Source organism: Eulemur rufifrons, chromosome 1 (assembly GCF_041146395.1).
Source record: "Eulemur rufifrons isolate Redbay chromosome 1, OSU_ERuf_1, whole genome shotgun sequence".
In the NCBI taxonomy this organism is placed as follows: domain Eukaryota; kingdom Metazoa; phylum Chordata; class Mammalia; order Primates; family Lemuridae; genus Eulemur; species Eulemur rufifrons.
This window is the reverse complement of record NC_090983.1, coordinates 57,419,958-57,438,773: the sequence shown is the minus strand read 5'-3', so window position 1 is coordinate 57,438,773 and position 18,816 is coordinate 57,419,958. Positions and strand designations below refer to the sequence as shown.

The 18,816-nt window shown below is 38.7% G+C and overlaps 1 protein-coding gene across 2 annotated transcripts in view; it reads left to right on the top strand.

Annotated features, from left to right (window-relative positions):
• The window catches only part of CERS6 (ceramide synthase 6), a 261,277-nt gene that overhangs the window by 198,937 nt on the left and 43,524 nt on the right, over positions 1-18,816 (top strand). For both annotated transcript variants that reach the window (XM_069494452.1, XM_069494528.1), the window contains exon 7: positions 17,785-17,913. In XM_069494452.1, the coding sequence (XP_069350553.1) occupies positions 17,785-17,913 (129 nt within the window). The remainder of the gene's footprint in view (positions 1-17,784; positions 17,914-18,816) is intronic.

Below are 18,816 nucleotides of genomic sequence, written 5' to 3'. Positions count from 1 at the left end.
CCCAAACTCCAAAATGCTCTAAAATCTGAAACGTTTTTAGCATCAACATGATACTCACAGGAAATGCTCATTGGATGTTTGAGTTTTAGATTAGGGATGCTACATGGTAAGTATAATGCAACCATTCCAAAATCAAAAAAAAAACCCTGAAATCTGAAACACTTCTGGTCCCAAGCATTTTGGATAAGGGATATTCAACCTATATATTATGTTCTTTGTGTTTATCATATCATTTAATCCTCACAACAACTCCAAGAACCAGTTTGATTATTTATTATTTATTCTCATTTTATGAATGAGGAAACTAAGCCTTACATACAAAGTATTCCTGACTGAAGGCATGATCTCACATACAGAGTGTTCCGGATTGAAGACACGATCTCCTAGCTTTGTGCTTCCTCCAGCAACCCTTACAGCCCACAGTCATGGAAGCCAGGGTGTTTTCCTTTGCTCTCCTCTTTGCCACTCCTTGTACTTACTTCCTTGATACTGTGACACACTCAGCTTGAATGCTCTCTGTTGCCCACTCTAGTACAATAGCCTCCTAAACAGTCTTTCTATCTAAGTAGTCACTCTTATCTACCTGCCACCTACGAGTTACGTTTCTAAAACTTTCAAGACAAAGCCCAAATACTTGGAACGATATTCAGGATCGTAAACAGCATGACTCAGACCCACCTCTACAGTTCAGTCGCCCACCCGGCTCTCCCCATTTGACACACATGTACCTCCTACCTACTCACATCTTCTCACCATTGTCCAAACACATTAACGTTTTTCTGTGCACATTTGGTTTTTACAAGACCCTGCCTGTGGCTAAAATACACTCTATTTCCCCCTCCTCACCTGTGTTACACGAGGAGCCCTCTTCATTCATGCAGTGTCAATACTTGTAGACTGATGATCGTCTATGTACCAAGTACTATTGAGCCTCATTTTGCATTTTATTTTCTTTTTGAGGAGCCCTTTTGTCCAGGTAGTCAAACAAAACACTTACATAACATAGAACATTCTTCCCTTTTTTTTTTTTAACCTGGGAAAATTGCACAATGAGTTTATGTAAGTTTCTCAAGGCCATGCAATGTGGGAATGAATTAGAGGCCAGGTTTACCAAACGCCGTCCTATGATTCACTCTTAGATTAGATGTGTACGCAGTCCTCGCCTTGCCTTGCCGTGCTCTTGACATTAGAGGTAGTAAGCCTTTCACAGCTCTTTGCCATTTTATTGGTTCTTCTTTTGCTTAATGAGAATTAGGGGTGCCATCCAGAGACAAAGAGATTATTATTAATAAAAGCAGAAGTAGCTGTCCTTGGTTTCCAGAGCCTAGTCCTGTAGAGATATTGCTATATCAGAAGTCACCAAAACCCCTCCAGTTGCTTGAATTTTCTAACTGTGTGCAACATACCTGTTCAGTGAGCCAACAGGGCTCAGACAATCTTCATTCCTTTAAATTAAATGACCTTTATCTCAGTTTTTATAAGTGAATTACTTTCAAGGGTTGCAGTGTATCATTTTGAGTGGTTTTAAAATATTTAGCAGCAGCATAGAAAACACCTATAAAAAAGGATAATTTTTTACAATAAGTTTTATAGAATTGATCCGAGGCCTGTGCATATTGTCAGTATTTGGAAATGAATAATATATTTGTGTTCCTTGTCAACACCAATGGCTTGTTTTACACATCTAGCACCTCCTCTTCTGTTGCTCAGCGTACTTTTTGTATATTCCTGGTGCAACTGGCTCGTTCTTGTTTCTTGTACTAAATGGGAATTTGGCCACTACCAGACATGCTTATTCCTTGGCACAGGTTTTAATAAGGAAGGTTTTTCCTCTGCTGCCATCTCTCATTCGTGAGCTGCAGCCCTTGCTCTTTCTCTTTGCATCTTGCTGAATGGCCCCATGGGTCCTTGGCACTTCTGTCCTCATTACGCCCCTACCTGGAGGACCTGCTATTCCAGCCATCGGTGAGGCTCTATGGTATATTCTCCACCTTCTGTATTGGAAATACTAACCAAACCCTCTAAAAATAGCCTGCTTCTTAATTATGGAATAGAGATGTTTGAAGATACCCGTTGGCAATATATTGGCAATCAATTTTCTGAAGGCTGTTCATAAGGTTGTTAATAGAATCGTTATCAGAATGTTTCTTTGGCTCCCCTGTTAAATGATAATGAGCATGAATGGCCATTTTCAAACAGGGATGAGGATTTATAAACATTGGATGTGAATGTATGCCTCAAACTCTTAGAATCAATACCTTGAACAAGGTTTAGCAATCACTTTTCAAGTTAATGGGTTGTGAATCTTTCCAAAATGGATTTTAAATTCACAAACCTTTTTTTTTTTCTTTTTGGCATCTTTTTAAAAAATTGTTCTATTTCCACATAGAATCTGGAGTTTAAAAATGAGGGGAGGACCTTTCATGCCTATGATGACAGAGCACATTGCCTGTCTTTTGATCATTTCCACAGTTGTTACTTATTTGTTCAGTAATGAAAAATACTGTTAATCTTCCAAGAGGGAAGAGACTAGTGAAGATGTAATGGACTTATAATTTAAATATTCTATGATATGCTACAAAGATATCTCAACCTTTTTGAGGATTTTTTTTCCTTTCTTTTTTTTCTTCTTCCCTCCCTTCCTCTCTTCCTTTCTTCCTCCTGTCTTTTGTTTGAAAGAAAAAAAAAATCATTTAGGTGTCTTCTTAAAACAACAAGCATATTCTTGGTACTCAACATTATTTAAAGCACCTTTTATTTCCCAAAGCTTAATTTTGTTTAAATTTTATCTGTTAGCACCTGTTCACATTGAGCATTTCTTCAGCACATCTAAATTTTCCAAGGGAGGCTAATAAATATTTTTGTGTTAGAGTTCAGAACAGCTTGCTTATGTCTAAACCCTCTGTCCCTTTTAACTAAGCTGCTGTTTGGCTTGAAGACCTGGGCCCTTGGCCAGTGAGCTCTGCTCGTGTTCAGAGTCCTTGTCAGGAAAGCATCCCTGGCAGAGTTCCAGGGCCCAGCTGGCGAAGTCAACTTGTTGCTCTTTTGGTCTTTAACCTGAGAGAAACACTACATCTTAGAAAAGATTCCAGACTGAAAGAGGTATAATGATTAGGTTTAGCAAGACACTTATTGATGGGCTTGTGTTTGTTCTCTGATAACTTTTTGCAGACAATATAACTGGAGTCCATTACTGTGAATGCTTTAGCTGCCTTTGGGGACCCTGTCACACTCTAGATCTTTCCTGCTTCAGTTAGTTTTAGGGTAAAGAAAAATGCATATTTTAATCCTCTTGCAGGGAAGCAGGTAGCATAGAATTCAATGAAACAATGTACATAAAACCATCTAGTACACTGACACTGCTCGACAAATAGAGCTTAGAACTGTATTTGTCATAAAATGACCAAAATTTGGTTTGATCAAAACCTGGTGCTCCAACAAATAAAAAACTCAACACTAGTGGTTGTAGACTTTTGTATTTTTGGTCAAATAAAATTGAGAAAATAATTATGAAAAGGAACTAATGTAAGGTTGCCAACCTTTTACTTTTCCTCATAAGAAGAGTCAAAAGGCACCTACCATTTGTCATTATTAATTCCTAAAGGAAAGGACATTTTAAGAAAAGGAGAAAGAACATCTTGTAATAAAGGACAGTTCTTTAAATTTATCATTATGAAAAAGTCCTTATTTTTCTCATTTTGTCCTGGACTGGGGAAAACATCGTTATGGGCAATGTATTAATAGCTTAGAGGTTAAAGGCATATGGGCTCTGGACTCCATCCACCTGCCCAGCGCCACTCCTAATTGGGTGTGACCTTGGCCAACTTACTTTACCTCACTGTGCCTTGGTTCTCTGATCCAGAGAATGGAGTTCATATAACCTACTTCATGGGAGAGATGTGAGCATAAATAAGTGATGCATGTACTTAGAACAGTGCCTGGCACATCATAAATGCTCCATAAGTGTTACCTCCCTGCAGTCGTTAATGTAGTCACCACACACTGCCAGCTCTCTACCTTTAGGCACACCTAGGATTGTGCTTCTCAGCCAGCCACTCCTTTGTGCTTGGGTGGGGCCATGTGGCTAGCAAGCTGGGAACAGAATTGATTTGAGTCGCTTTGGGGCTGAAGTATTTAATAGCCAGTGTGAGATTCTCTAGAGCTGTCACCTCTCTAGCACAGTGATGGGTAACAGTGGAGATAGAGGCTGCTCCATTGGCCTGGGCCACTGAGAGACTCGGGCAAGCAGACCCCCTCATCTGCCCCCCAACCGAAGGTGACATGTAGTGAGTAAGATATAAGCCTTTGTTTTAAACCACCTAAATTTTTAAGGGCTTGTTATTGCTGCATAACCTAGCTTATTCTGACTAACACAAATATTATTAACAATATGGCTCGTTGTTATGTCTTAGGACAGTATTTGGAAATAATTTGTCTAAATCAGTAGTTCTCAAAGCATGGGCTTCAGATCCCTGCTGATTGCTGAGACCCTTTCAGGAGCTCTGCAAGGTCAAAACTGTTTTCAAAATAGGACTAAAGGCCGGGCGCGGTGGCTCACGCCTGTAATCCTAGCACTCTGGGAGGCCGAGGTGGGCGGATCGTTTGAGCTCAGGAGTTCGAGACCAGCCTGAGCAAGAGCAAGACCCCATCTCTACTAAAAATAGAAAGAAATTATATGGACAGCTAAAAATATATATAGAAAAAATTAGCCGGGCATGGTGGTGCATGCCTGTAGTCCCAGCTACTTGGGAGGCTGAGACAGGAGGATCCCTTGAGCTCAGGAGTTTGAGGTTGCTGTGAGCTAGGCTGACGCCACGGCACTCACTCTAGCCTGGGCAACAGAGTGAGACTCTGTCTAAAAAAAAAAAAAAAAAATAGGACTAAGGTGTCATTTGCCTTTCTCATGGCTTTGGTATTTGTGCTGACAATACAAAAGTAGTAGTGGGCAAAATTGCTGACTGTGGCACCAAACTGGACTAGTAGTCATTGTATTCTTCACTGCCATACTCTTGCAGAAAGAAAAAAATGTCAGTTTCACTTGAGAATGCTCTCGATGAAGCAGCAAAAAATACAGCTATCCCTCAGTATCCATGGATTGGTTCCAAGACCCCCTGCAGATACCAAAATTGGTGGATGCTCAAGTCCTTTGTATAAAATGGGGTAGAATTAGTATATAACATACACATTTCCTCCCATATACTTGAAATCCTCTCTGATTACTTATAATACCTAATACAATGTAAATGCAATGTTACTAGTTGTTATACTGTATTGCTTAGGGCATAATGACAAGAAAACTATCTATACATATTCAATACAGACACCACTGTCCATTTTTTTTCCAAATATTGCAATGTGCTATTGGTTGAGTCCATGGATGCAGAACCCAGGATGTGGTGGGCCAACCGTATTAATTTTATTAAATCTCTATTCTTGAGTATACATTGAAAAAAATATTTTGCGTGAGGAAATGGGAAATAGGTAAACATTAAAACTGCTGCATAGCATTTCATGATGGTGTTTTAAGAAAACTCACATGCAGGTCTTTGTATTGAGAAGAACTAGCTGCTTTTTTTTCGTAGAATCCCATTTTTACTTGAAAGAATGACAAACTATGGTTATTCCAACTTGTGCATTTGGCAGACACTTTCTTGAAAATGCACAAAGTGAGTTTGTCAAGTTGTTTCAATAAAAGCAATTGACAGTATTTGTTAATGATAAAACTCAAGCTTTCAAGCAAAAATTAGATTTTTAGAAAGCTTAGGTACGCCAGCAAGAGCTTGACAGCATCTCAATACTTATATTTTTCTGATGAGATTGGTAGTTATGGTAACAAATGTGACTTTTTAAAAAATATTGTATAAAAAACATATCACTAATTCAGTGAATCAGTATTTTCCCAATGACTAGTGCATGATATAAAATCACACGAAAGTGAAAGATCCATTCAAAGGGCAAGAAGGACCAATGGATTTTAATGTGATAGAATGTAAAAACTTTATAGTTTAGATTCTACAACTATCCTTTAAGAATATCTGACTGATAAGTTTTGGTATAGTATCAAAGAAGAATATCAATAACTATCCAAAAAGGTTATTAAGATAGTTCTCGCTCTTCCAACTATTTATCTGTGTGATACTAGATTTTATCTCATACTTCAAAACAACATACAGCAACAGATTAAATGTGTAGACATTTATGAGAATACAACTCTTATATTAAGCCAGACATTAAAGAGATTTGTAATAATGTAAACCAATGCCACTCTTCTCACCAATATTTTTTGTAAAAATATTAGTTAATATGTAATGGAGTTTGTTTTTATCTAAAATATAAATATGTTTTAAATGTTTTTTTTTAATTTCTCAGTTTTAACCTCCAATATGACAAATACTGATAGATATAGCCCCTATAAACAAATACTCTTTGGTGTCCTCAATAATCTTTCAGACTATAAAGGATCTTGAGGCCCAAATGTGTGAGAACTGCTGGTCTAGATTATTTCTGAGTCTTTCCTAAGAATATGACTCCCAAGTAGTGCCTCAGATTGTATTACCTTGTCCTTTCTTTGCTTAAAAAGTTACAGTCACACCAGCTGACATCTGATCATCCTGAGAGCAATGAGGAGGGATATAGTCTTCTCTCTGCATAACCTCTGTACTACTACTTGTAGACACGGTCAGGCAGGCCACTTAACCTCTCTTTCACAGAGGTGCAAAGCTGCTCTCTTTCATGTCTTCCCATGGTTGGAATCACAATATTCTGCCCTTGACGCTTAGGTTTCTCCCGTGGTAGCTATTCCTGACTCTTAAGCCTCTGGCCTGTTTCTTCCTCACTGCTGTGTCTTCAGAATATAAGCAGGCAAGAAGAGGCAGCTTCTTTTCATAAGCTACCATCTGTGTTCAAAGCATTTCAATCCAGTGCTGTGTGCAGGCTGGTGAAAGAACATAGAATACTATTGTCTGGAAAAGGGGTGTTTTATGGGGCAATTTTATGGAATCTTATTCAAAGCTGCCTTAACTAATGGCTTACTCTGATGATCAAGTGTCCGAGTGCTTTGCCAAAGGAGAGGCTCTTGGGCATTTTTAGATCTCACAGTTGGATGACTGGCCACTGGACAGCCCTGGGGTTGTCACAGACTCTGCCATATACTGCTATTAAGGGTGCAGAACGGTGCTGGCCAGGAACCTCTTCTTCCAGTGTGCTGCAAAAGGCTGCCTTACAGAGGGACCCACACGGTGCTGCTGGTCTCGGGCTCCGATCCTTAAGTTTAGGGCTTCAGGAGTCCCACCCTCTAGCAGGAGGTTCCACTTGACCTTGGGAGGCTCAGTCATTCAGCTTCTTTTTTTTTTTTTTTTTTTTTTTTGGAAAATAACGATAACATTTTATTTCTAAAATAGTTCTACTGATTTGTTCTGAGCTCAACTACCTTAAACATGATTCTTTCGGACTATAGTTAATGTCATGGTTCTGCTGCTGTCACTTGTGTTTGCTACAGTTAGCTGGAGTCTCTGCTCTAGCCTGGGCTTGGCTGCGCACCTTAGCTGGGACAGTTCTGCCCATGTGTTTCTTATCCTCTTCCTAAGGTAGGGCTTTCTCTTGGCCACAGAATAACCATTAAGAGCAAGCCAGCCCAATCACACAAGCATGGTTCAAGACATTCAGCTTCCTCTGGAGAGTTTCTCTGAAGTCATCCTAGGGGTCTTGGGAAATCGCCCACTCTGGCTTATAATAGCTCTAACTATCCCCTTGGAGTCACGAACTCCCTCAATTTCTGTCTCCACAAATGTGAACGACCCATTCATCCATCCTTCCCTTTGACCTCCTAAGAGGTGCCTCTTCCACACCTTTGTCCTTGATCCTCTATGTCTTCCTATCCTCCAGGAGTGGACCTTGTTTTATTTGCTAGTCTCTCACTTACATGTGCTTTCCAAAGTGTCCCCTCTCCCCTGCCTCCTTCCTCGTAGAAGCAGCCTGCCCTGGTGGTTAGGAGCCCGAGCTCTGAAATCTCACACAACTGGATTCAGATCTGGCTCTAGCCCATCCTCACTGTGTGCCCTGAAAAAATTATGTAGCATCTCTGTGCCTTGGCTCCTGTATAAAACAGAGTTCAACGTAGTACTTTATGGGGTGGTTGTTAAGAATAAGTCAGTGTGAGACAGCAGTTGGCATGTGAGAATTAGCAGACCAGTCGGAGGGTAGATAGTTCACTGGGTAGTAAAGGTGGAATGGGGCGAGGAGAAAAAACTGCATAGCCACTGCATGGAGGCAAGAAACAGCTTCCAGTAGAGTCCGTCCTGAGAGTTCTGTGTGTACGAAGGGCTGTGGGTGGACAGCTCAGGCAGCTGAAGGAAGAGGGGTTAGAAGGGGGAAGTTAAGGCTGATAGGAGTTCCCCTGAAGCCCTCCTGACAACTCCCAGTGCCGTCCCGTCCTGACTGACCTGAAGGAGACTTTTTCCATCTTCCATCTAAAGCACAAAGTTGAGTCCTTAGTTGTTCGCCGTCATTTGGGGCCTTGAAGATCTTTGCAGTCAATGAATGATGGCTTTTGAGTACTGGGGTATTTCGGATTTTAGGTGAACACAATCTGCCCCCTACTGATCATTCTGGATGTTTTCAACCCGAATGGGTTTACTTGATATCATAAAGTGTTGCCACTGTCTTTGTCCCTGGGGATTATTGCAAAGACGGGAGAGTTAAGCCTGTTAACCCTCACGACATTTAAGAATGGTGTGTTGAGTATATTTTAGATGTCTCAGAAGTGACCTTTCCCTATTAAAACCTGTACAAACTGTGACTGGGACAAGGGTAATTCAAACAGAGCCCCGAAGGTGTGTCTAAAGGCCTTCAGTTCAGGCACTTGTAAGTTGACAAAGCTTATAGTGATGGAGAGTTTCTGTGGACCTAAAGTTCAATGAGTAAAAAGACATGTGTGTATGTGTGTATAATTTTAAAAAAATATTTACGTCATTTGGAAGCAGAGTGCTTTTGGAGAGTGTGCTTTTGATGGGGAGAAGGAAAGTGTGAAGGAGGGCACCGGGTCATTGCAAATCAAGCTCCAGGCTCTGGCCAGGCCCTCCGGAAGCGAATCATTGGCACAATCTTACTGTTTTCTATTGCACGAATAAAATTTTATTGTGTCCTTTTTCACAGTAATAAAATCAATTAAAGATTAAATATTACTAAATAATTCACAGAAGACAAGTTTATGAGTTCTTGATTTTCGGTTGGGATCATAAATATTGCACAGTTAAAAGATTAGGTAAACACTGCTTATACAACAGTTCTTTTATTTCATTTATATATGTTTCCAGAAGCCATGAAGTAGTGGCACATCTAGCAGTAGAGAGAGTAATACTGAATTCAAACAGGCAGCTCTTGGTTTTGGAAGCTGGTGATGAGACTCCTTGCTTTTCAGATTGTCTTGAAGTTGTAGTTATATTTGCAAATGAGAATTTTGATAGTGGTACCTGCCAGACTCTTTATTTATAGTTTATCTGAATTTTGAGAGTAATATTTAATGGGTTACTTCAGAATAGCTATGAAAATTAAATCTCTTACACATTGTCTGAAGAAAGTGTGGTGAAGTTGGCCAAGAGACTAAGCAATTGATACATCTCAGATGAACATAACTAAGTGTCCCATAAGACGTCCTTTGATGTGGCTCCAAAATAGGGTTAATAAAACTTTTCTGTAAAGGGACAGATAATAAATATTTTAAACTGGTGAGATATATAGTCTCTGTCAAAACTACTCAACTCTGCCATTGTAGTACGAAAGCTGCCATAGACAGTAAGTAAACAAATGGGTGTAGCTGTGTTCCAATAAAACTTTATTTACAAACACAAATCTGGCCATCTGGCCCTTTGCCCATCTATGCTCTAAAGTGGAATGACCTGATGTGCATTTTTGGTGAATAGTGAGGATGTCAGATTTGAGAATGGCTAGTAGATATATTTAAATTACATCAGTATATATTTTATAAATATTTTGATAGTAACCATAGTAAACTCAAAGTCTTTAACCAATTAATTTATTGGCACTTGCTGTTTTTAAAATGAAGTCTGTGTGACAGTTATCTCCCTCAGGGACCTAAATCTGGATACAGTTAGTCCAAAAAGAGAAAAATCTAATCTATTGGGGAAAAGTGTTGAAATAGATTTGACTCTAGATTTAGTGTGAATGAGGTTTTTTCACAGACTGAATTTCAGAGAACAAAATAATCGACTCATTCCTGCCAGGACTCCTCCACTTTATGATTGAACAAACATCTCCCATATAATTCACAAGTTTTTATTCCTTTCTGGATTTTCCTATAAATGTTTAACCTAGGCTATACGTGAGAATAAAAGTGAATTCTAGTTACACAGCTTTTGAAGAGCCTTATTTGAAATATCTTCCTTTAAATAGTCCTTTTAACCAACTCTTTATAGTGAGCCAAAAATCAAGTCCAGTCAGAATATAATAGCCAGATAAATTGGGGGAAATTGCAGATACCCAAAGGTTGGCATTTATATACATTCATGTGAATTCTTCATATCAAGCACTGGTAAGAGAAAGGTATGATTTTTCCTCAAATTGCCTAATGAAGAGCAACTCAGAACCAACTGTAAATCACCCTAAATATACTTTAATTTTAGTTACTGTCTCAAAACATGAATAGTTTTTTAGTCTCTTATTCTTTTTAAACAAATTGTTAAGGCCGTAGAAGTTGTGCTACTAGTTATTTTAGAAACTTTATTAAGGCAGGACAAAGCAGTAATTATCATGATATTATATTTCCTTTTTGCTTTAATGACTTATTCTAGGATTTATTTTGATTATAACACAGCTTTAATATTAAGATTTGTTAGTACACTAGTTTGCATTTTTGGTTTTTGATTTTCTTTGTTTTTTCAAGAGGTTTCATGTATATATTCATCAATTCATCAGGACTTTACCCATCTCCAAAGGTTGAGAATCTATTATATTTTTATATTCCTCAATGGAAAAGCTGTTTAACTCATTATTCTTGGCATATGTAAATTTCGTCTGAAATCCTCACCCTCTCCATCTGTTTGTTCCTTCTGGAATGGAGGTGGAGCCTGAGTGGCTGCTCTCCCTTGCACGTTGCCAAGTTACATGCTTGGAGTCCACTTCTCAAACAGCCAGTGCTGCTCCCAGCATTCTGAGTTTTACCCCCAGGTTGCAAAATCCCAAGTGAAAAGAAAGGAAAACTACTGTTACTGCTCCCTAAAAAGAAGAACAAGCTACTCTGTTAAAAGTCATGCAAATTTCTATGAGCCTCGAAGGTTCAAATAAGAGAATTATTCCCCCTCCCCCCGGGAATACTGTGTTGAAAAAGAACTATTTAAAAAAAACAAAAAAAGAGGATTCCTATTATTACTACAGTTGCCATAAAATGAAATCACCTTTAAGCTATGCTGCTCTCCTTCTTTTCCTAGAGAGTTTGAAAACCTGTTCAGTGGGTAACCTGGTGCTTGTTACCTGATTTCTATTCATATGAGTTAGATTACAAGTTTATTAATTTTATTTATTAAATTTAGGAAAGCTAAATACAAGCCATTTGCATCTGAGAGAGAAGAGCCTTTTCTTTGCCTTGCACTTTAGAAGTATTTCATATTCTTCACCATCTGTGCACATCTAAATCAGCCTTTGATTAAAATCTTGGTCTTATTCCTTTTATGAAGAAACTCACTAATGTTTTTCCTTATTAAGTTGCAAAGATTATTCCCAAAAGACTATGTAAAATTATTAATATTTTATCCAGCAAATGGGAATTTAGGGAACAAGTTTCTTGTTTATGGTGTACATGTATATTTTTTTTTACTAAGAAATGGATGAATTTTGTTTTCATAAAGGCATGCACATCGAGATGAATTGGAGATGCCCCCTGAAGACAGCATTATTTCAGATGCCCCTACAGCCTGGTCATTTATAGAACCTCACACTTATGTCTCAATGAGAGGTTGATCGCTCAGGCTTTTTGGTGCTAATATTTTATTGTGTATAAAGTTCCACTGGAGAACTGAAGATGCCGATTCTCAGTCTAGCAGTTGAGGAGGGGCGGGGAACCTGCAGCCTCAGGGCCACACATGGCCCTCCAGATCCCCAAGTGTGACCCCTCGACCGAATCCAAACTTCACAAAACAAATCCCTTTATTAAAAGGATTTGTTCTGTAAAATTTGGATTTAGTCAAAAGGCCACACTCAAGCATCCAGAAGGCCACATGTGGCCCCAAGGCCATAGGTTCCCTCAGTGCTATTTGGAAAGATCTTATCAGCTTTGGTAATAAAATGGATGACTCTTCCTTGAATTCTTTCATTTCAGACTCATTCTATTAATAATTGATTTTGAGTCCATACCACATTTGATTTTTTGTTGTTCCCAAATAATTAACACAGGGGAATCCACTGAAATAAGGGCTGAAGTTGGGGTAAATGTCAGGCAGGGAACGTAGAAGGAGCCCTCAGTGATGGCTGTGAATGTGAGAGAAACAATATGGCAGAACAGCAGGAGACTGGGGACACCACTGAAGCAGGTGGCCTGGCTAGTCTGTTTTGAATAAGAGCTTTGGGATCAATCTTCAGTCTGAGGACGAAAAAGCAATCACAATCTCTCCACTTAATTGCTGCTATGGAAAATGTAGGAAAACATTTCAACCTGAAATGCTAATGTTCTTTCAGCCATGCCTGTGTCTACATACACGCCAATCACTTACAGCAGTTACAAATAAGGATGGAAGTTTTCCACCCTGCATTGATAAAATCCAAATTGACAATTTATTTAAAAACTCTTATTTGGGCCAGATTCAGCGCCTACTCAAAGAAATGTGTCAGGGTAAGAGGATGTGAATAACACAAAAAATAATGACTGCATGACTTTTATTAAAGATATTTTATTGTGTATAATGCTTTCTGAAGCAGAAAAGGAAAAACAAAATCCATTATTCATGCTTTTTTCATATTCGTGCAGATATGACTATAATGAAAGTTTGTCTTCTGCTATGGGCATAACTCTGAGCCCCTCAGTAATAAAACAAATGTTTTCTAGGACCAGGGTATTTATATGCAAAAATCATCTCCACAATGCAAACTTTGTCTGAAAAACAAGACTCTCGTTTTTAAAGGAGCCTTGCTATATTGCCAAGGGCATTGCGTTGTTTATTGACATTTATATAATATCAGATACAAATTAGGAAACTTAATTATAAAATGGTACTATTCTTTCATAAGTATTTAAATCAATTTATATTTATTCATTTTAAAATTAAATAGTGAGACTCTCTTTCAGTGAGCTGAGAGCAGTCATTTTGGGCTGCACAATGAAAAATGTGGGAAGTATTGTTCTGATTAGGCATTCAGCTAGTGAGACTGTGTATTAAGCCTGGGCAAATATAAACTCATTGAACTGTTGAATTAAGTACTGTGTGTTTTCATTTAATTATGTTTAGGAAACAGCTTACAATATCAGTTGATAGGTTAGCTCTACTTTAATTGATCCATTGTTTTGAAGAAGCTATTGTCTGGTAGAACACTATATTCCAGGTGATGAAACCTAATAAATAATAACCTGGAGAGAATAGATTTCCTCTTTCAGTGGAAAACATTATCAGTGCAATTTTTATTACACATCTATGGCATGTTGGTATTGTCCAACTTTAATGACTTAGAAAAACCCCCAGATACTACAAAAACATCAGAATTTCAGAAGTAGGTAAAACTGATAAGTTGTAGCTGTACATAATTACATATTAAACTGAGTGTGGTCATCATTTCTCTTCTGCCAGTGAGTTGGGAACTAGATGTAAATGTGGTTCTAGAGGAAGGAACATAATGGTAGGTCACCAGGCCACTGAGTTCGCAGTGCTTGGTTCTGTTGTGGGCAGTTACAATTAATTGATTCAAGATACATGATTCTTCCAAGAATGGTATCCACCATCAATGTATCATGACCAGTTTGGAGGCAAGGTTACAAGTTTATTTACGTGAAAATAACAGAAATAGTTGTACTTCATTTATTAAATTATCTGACTTCATTTAGGAACTAGTGTACTGTTTATATCAACGTGTGATTGATTTATTACTAGTATAAATGTTAGTACTTTCCAAGGGAAAAAAATAACCTGTAACACAGAATCACTTAAACAATTAAAATTATTGAAGTTAATTTTTCAAACCCCAAACTATAGTGCCATCAACAGCTGCTGAGCTACTGAATAAAGAGGATACATGTGTGTATACTCATGCTTGCGTGTGCTCCCTCTCTCTCACACACACACTTACACAGGTATGAAATTAGTACATTAAAGACTTCAAATGTAATCACTGCAGCTACTAAGCCTAGAATTATAGAGTCGACAGCTTGAAAATAACCTCATCCAGTCTCTTAATTGTACAGATGAGGAAATTGATGCCCTTACCAAAAATTACAAAATTAACAAGAGTTGGACCCTGCATTACAAGTTAGCTCTCACATACTATGTGTTCCACACTTGTCCATTGAGCTAAATAAGACATGTACCTTCTCCAGGAGTCCAGTCATGCAAATAAGACCCTGGCTTTAACTTTCTTGAACGTTTTTTTTTAAAATAGAAATTGCCTTAACCACAAACTGAACAAAAAACAATTGTTTAATTGAATCGAACTGGAGAATAGAAATCAGAGACAGAGACTCCCCTGAGTTGTAGAAAGGGTGACTGTAGGGCCAGGACAGGTAAGTGGGTGTCCAAAAGAAAGTAGCTTTTCCAGCCAGGGAGTCAAGGACCAGGGCAGATGCCATGAGAGCTAAATGGCTATAGAGGGAGAGTACAGAGCAGCTTAGAGAAAGAGACACCACTAGGCCCTCCGCCTTCCCCTTGAGTAAAAGAGTAAGTCAGGGCCGGGCACGGTGGCTCACGCCTGTAATCCTAGCACTCTGGGAGACCGAGGCGGGTGGATCGCTCAAGGTCAGGAGTTCGAGACCAGCCTGAGCAAGAGTGAGACCCCCATCTCTACTAAAAATAGAAAGAAATTATCTGGCCAACTAAAATATATATAGAAAAAATTAGCCGGGCATGGTGGCGCATGCCTGTCGTCCCAGCTACTTGGGAGGCTGAGGCAGTAGGATCACTTAAGCCCAGGAGTTTGAGGTTGCTGTGAGCTAGGCTGACGCCATGGCACTCACTCTAGCCCAGGCAACAAAGCAAGACTCTGTCTCAAAAAAAAAAAAAAAAAAGAGTAAGTCAGATGTACATGGAACTGAGGACTCTGCCTGACCTAGTCAGTTGTTGGTGCCAATGTAAATCAACACAAAGTCCACGTAGCTAGATGGAACATCCACCAACCTTAGCACTATTGCATATACTGATTCTCAAACAAACTGAAGAATAATCCCAAGGGGATATCCAAAGGAAGGAATTTTTGAAGTGTTCTGTGAGAATAAAAACCTAGGCCTGTTTCGTGCTGGTGATGACCAGGAGTAGTAATAGAGAGTACTTTACAGTGCTTTGTAGCTACTCCAATGTGGTAAATAAAATTAAGTCCTTAACAACCCAGAATTAATTTTATTCTTGACCCCTTAACCTCCTAGTTTATATGTGAGTACAAATGTTATGCAGGATGCTTATATGCCAGGGATTAAAGCATGAAATGATTACTTTCTAGTCAACGAAGTTAAAATGTCTTGTCAAAATAAATGGTAATAGCAAGAAGCTAGTAATTTGTAAAAAATCTATAACATCGCCACTCTCACCTCTACTGCTCTCTCCTCCTCTTACCTGACTCCAGCCACACTGACCTCCTCACTATTCTTTGAACATGTCAGGATAGAAGGAGGAGGATGGATAGAGCCTTGGCTTTTTTTGTTTTCTCTGCCTGGAGTGTTTCCTCCATCTGTCTGTAAGGCTAGCTCCCTCATCCTCTACTTCACCTCCACAGGGGGGCCTGCCCTGAGCCCCCTGTTCCCTGTTGCCATCCTCCTTCCCAGCAGCCAGGACTCCCTACCTGATCCTGATTTGTCCTTTTTTTTTTTTTTTTTCCCCATAGCACTTTTTTACCTCCTAATGTAAAAGATCATTTACTTAGGTGTATTGTCTGTTTGCTCCACTAAGATATTAATATATAAGCTCCACAAGGGCAGGAATCTTTGTTTAGTTTGTTTACTTATTTATCCCCAAAGCTCAGAACAGTGTCTGGAGCATTGTAAATGCTCAATAAATATTTTTAATGAATAAATGACCATATGAATATTGACTTCCCAGGATAGAAATTTAGGAAAAATTCCCTAAGGTTAACCCACATGTTCTTTCTCATAATCAGGAGCTATTCATATGTCAGTTGTGATATGCTTTTTATTTTGGCCAACTTATTTGTCTTTAGAGGAATGATCTATAGGAGAGTTGTCCTCTTTCTCCAAAAGCTTCAAATAGAGCGACTTTAGGGCCAATCTTGGCATTTAAGTCCCAGAGAAATTCAAGTTTACTCTGGGAGATAAATAGATTAGAGAAGAATAAAAATATCAGTAAAGGAGACTGTATTTCTAAGCAACAGAAATTCCATAGTAAAACAAACCATGTCCAGATGGTCAGGAGATAATATCAGATGATCTTTCACTGGGGCCAAGAGGAAGCTCCTTTGAAGCTGACCAGCATAAGGGTGGATAATCTGCTATCACTACTGCCAAATATTTCTTTTTCTAATGACTATGGCCAGATAATGATGCAAATGTAGGGCTTGTTTGTATAGGAAGACCCATCAGAAAATCCAACATGGTAGGTCTCTTGTTTTAGTATCCCAAAAGGCATATTCCAGAAGGAAGTGAACACTGAGATACACATTCCAAGGAATCTGAGATAACAGGAAACAATCACCACCTGTCTTTATCCATTTGGGCTGCTACAGCGAAATACCATACATAGATTGGGAAGCTTGAAAACAATGGAAATTTATTTCTCACAGTTGTGGATGCTGGGAAGTCCAAGATTAGGGCTCTGGCAGATTTGGTATCTGGTGAGGGCCCATTTGCTGGTTTACAGATGGTGCTTTCTGTCTGTGTCCTCAGATGGTAGAAGGGGCAAAGCGGCTCTCGGGGGCTGTTTTATTTAAGGGCACTAATCCCATTCATTGAGGGTTCTGGTCTCATGACCTTATCACCCCCTGAAGGCCCCACCTCCTAATACCATTACCTTGAGCATTAAGATCTTAACATAAATTTGTGGGGGGCGGGGGAGCACAAACATTCAGACCACAGCACCCCCTTAAACCCCACTATGTGGCTTCTTCTCAGGCCTTCTATAGCTAGCATACTCTTAGGTCTGAGAGCCATGCAATGTCCATTTTCTCTGACCTTAGCGTGCTATCCCTTCAAAGATGTCACACTCTGGTCAGAAACACAACCAAAGCCCCAGCCACTAGTGGTCAGAGAAGTGGTTCAGTTGGACCAGCACAGCTGCCCCAAAGATCTTCCTCAAGTTCAAATCCAAGTAATGTGCTTCTTTGCTTGAAATCTTGGGCTGATTTCTCCCACAGCTTCAAATTCTATGGCTTAGTACATGGTCTTTGTTACCTTTATTATCTGGTCTTTGTCCTAGCATCGATTGCATTCTCCATAGTCACTAGTCTGTGTGTCTTTCTCAGTGTATGGTAGACTCCCAGAGGATAAGAATTATACCTTATTCATTTTAGTATCCTCGGTGGTAGGCCTACGGAGGTTCTTAATAAGTATTGGTTCAGTGGTTGAATGGATCAGTGGAAATCCTGCGATGTTGCTAAACCCTAACGTGGCTATTATTTTTCTTCCCCGAGGACTTTGGCATTATGTTCCTGCACCACCTTACAGCCATTTCCTTGATTACCTTTTCATATGTCAACAATATGGCCCGAGTGGGGACCCTGGTCCTTTGTCTTCATGATTCAGCCGATGCTCTTCTAGAGGTAAAAGTTTTCTTTTCTTCTGTAAGAATACAAAATCTGGAATTCTGGATCAGGAGTTCTTCAGTGTGATGCTAGATGGTGCTTGGGGACCATATAGACAACTGCTTTAAAACTGCAGAGTGTTTCTTCATAGGTTATATTGGTGGAAACGAGACTTTAAATTAGTATGTAAACTTTTACACAAAAAAGGTTAGCATACTTTATTAATAGAATGATGGAAACCTTTATAATTCCACACTAAGGAATGAATGATTTTACAAAGGAAAATTATTATGTGAGTGGGTTTTGTCTCTTGTGTTGTAAGTTTCACACTGATTTATGGGGAAATTTTATATAACTCAGGTTAGTTACTAATGGGAGCTGTACATCCCAGTGAAGTTAAGTAGTAGTCATAGTTTTTATTGCCAATACACATATTGTCCTAGTGTTTTTACAGTGAAAAAGGTATGTGAATTCTAAATTATATATAGAAATGATTTTCTATGTATATAAGCATAAAGAGTATGTGTGGAAATAATGGTTGCACTTGAACTTTCTAAACAATCATCATGTAGAATTCTTAAAGTAGTAAAATAAATAAATAAAAATGCTCTAGCATATTTCAAAGGTAAAATCCCGAGGAAAATTTTGATGTGGTATTTACTCTCCTAATTATGGTTCCAGTGAAGAGTCATGCTCAATAATGTTATATAAATAAATAAAAGTCTTTTCATTTTGTGCTAAGAAATTTATATAACTGGTCAAAATTAACTAATAAAAATATAAATTCCATGTAGAAATAGGTCTTAGAATCTATATTCAGATTTTTTTTTTTATTCCTTTTGGCCCATGGTTTCCCCACCTTTGAAGCATTTATTGTTATTGTAAATATAGAATGTATATGCCCTCAAATAATGATCCATT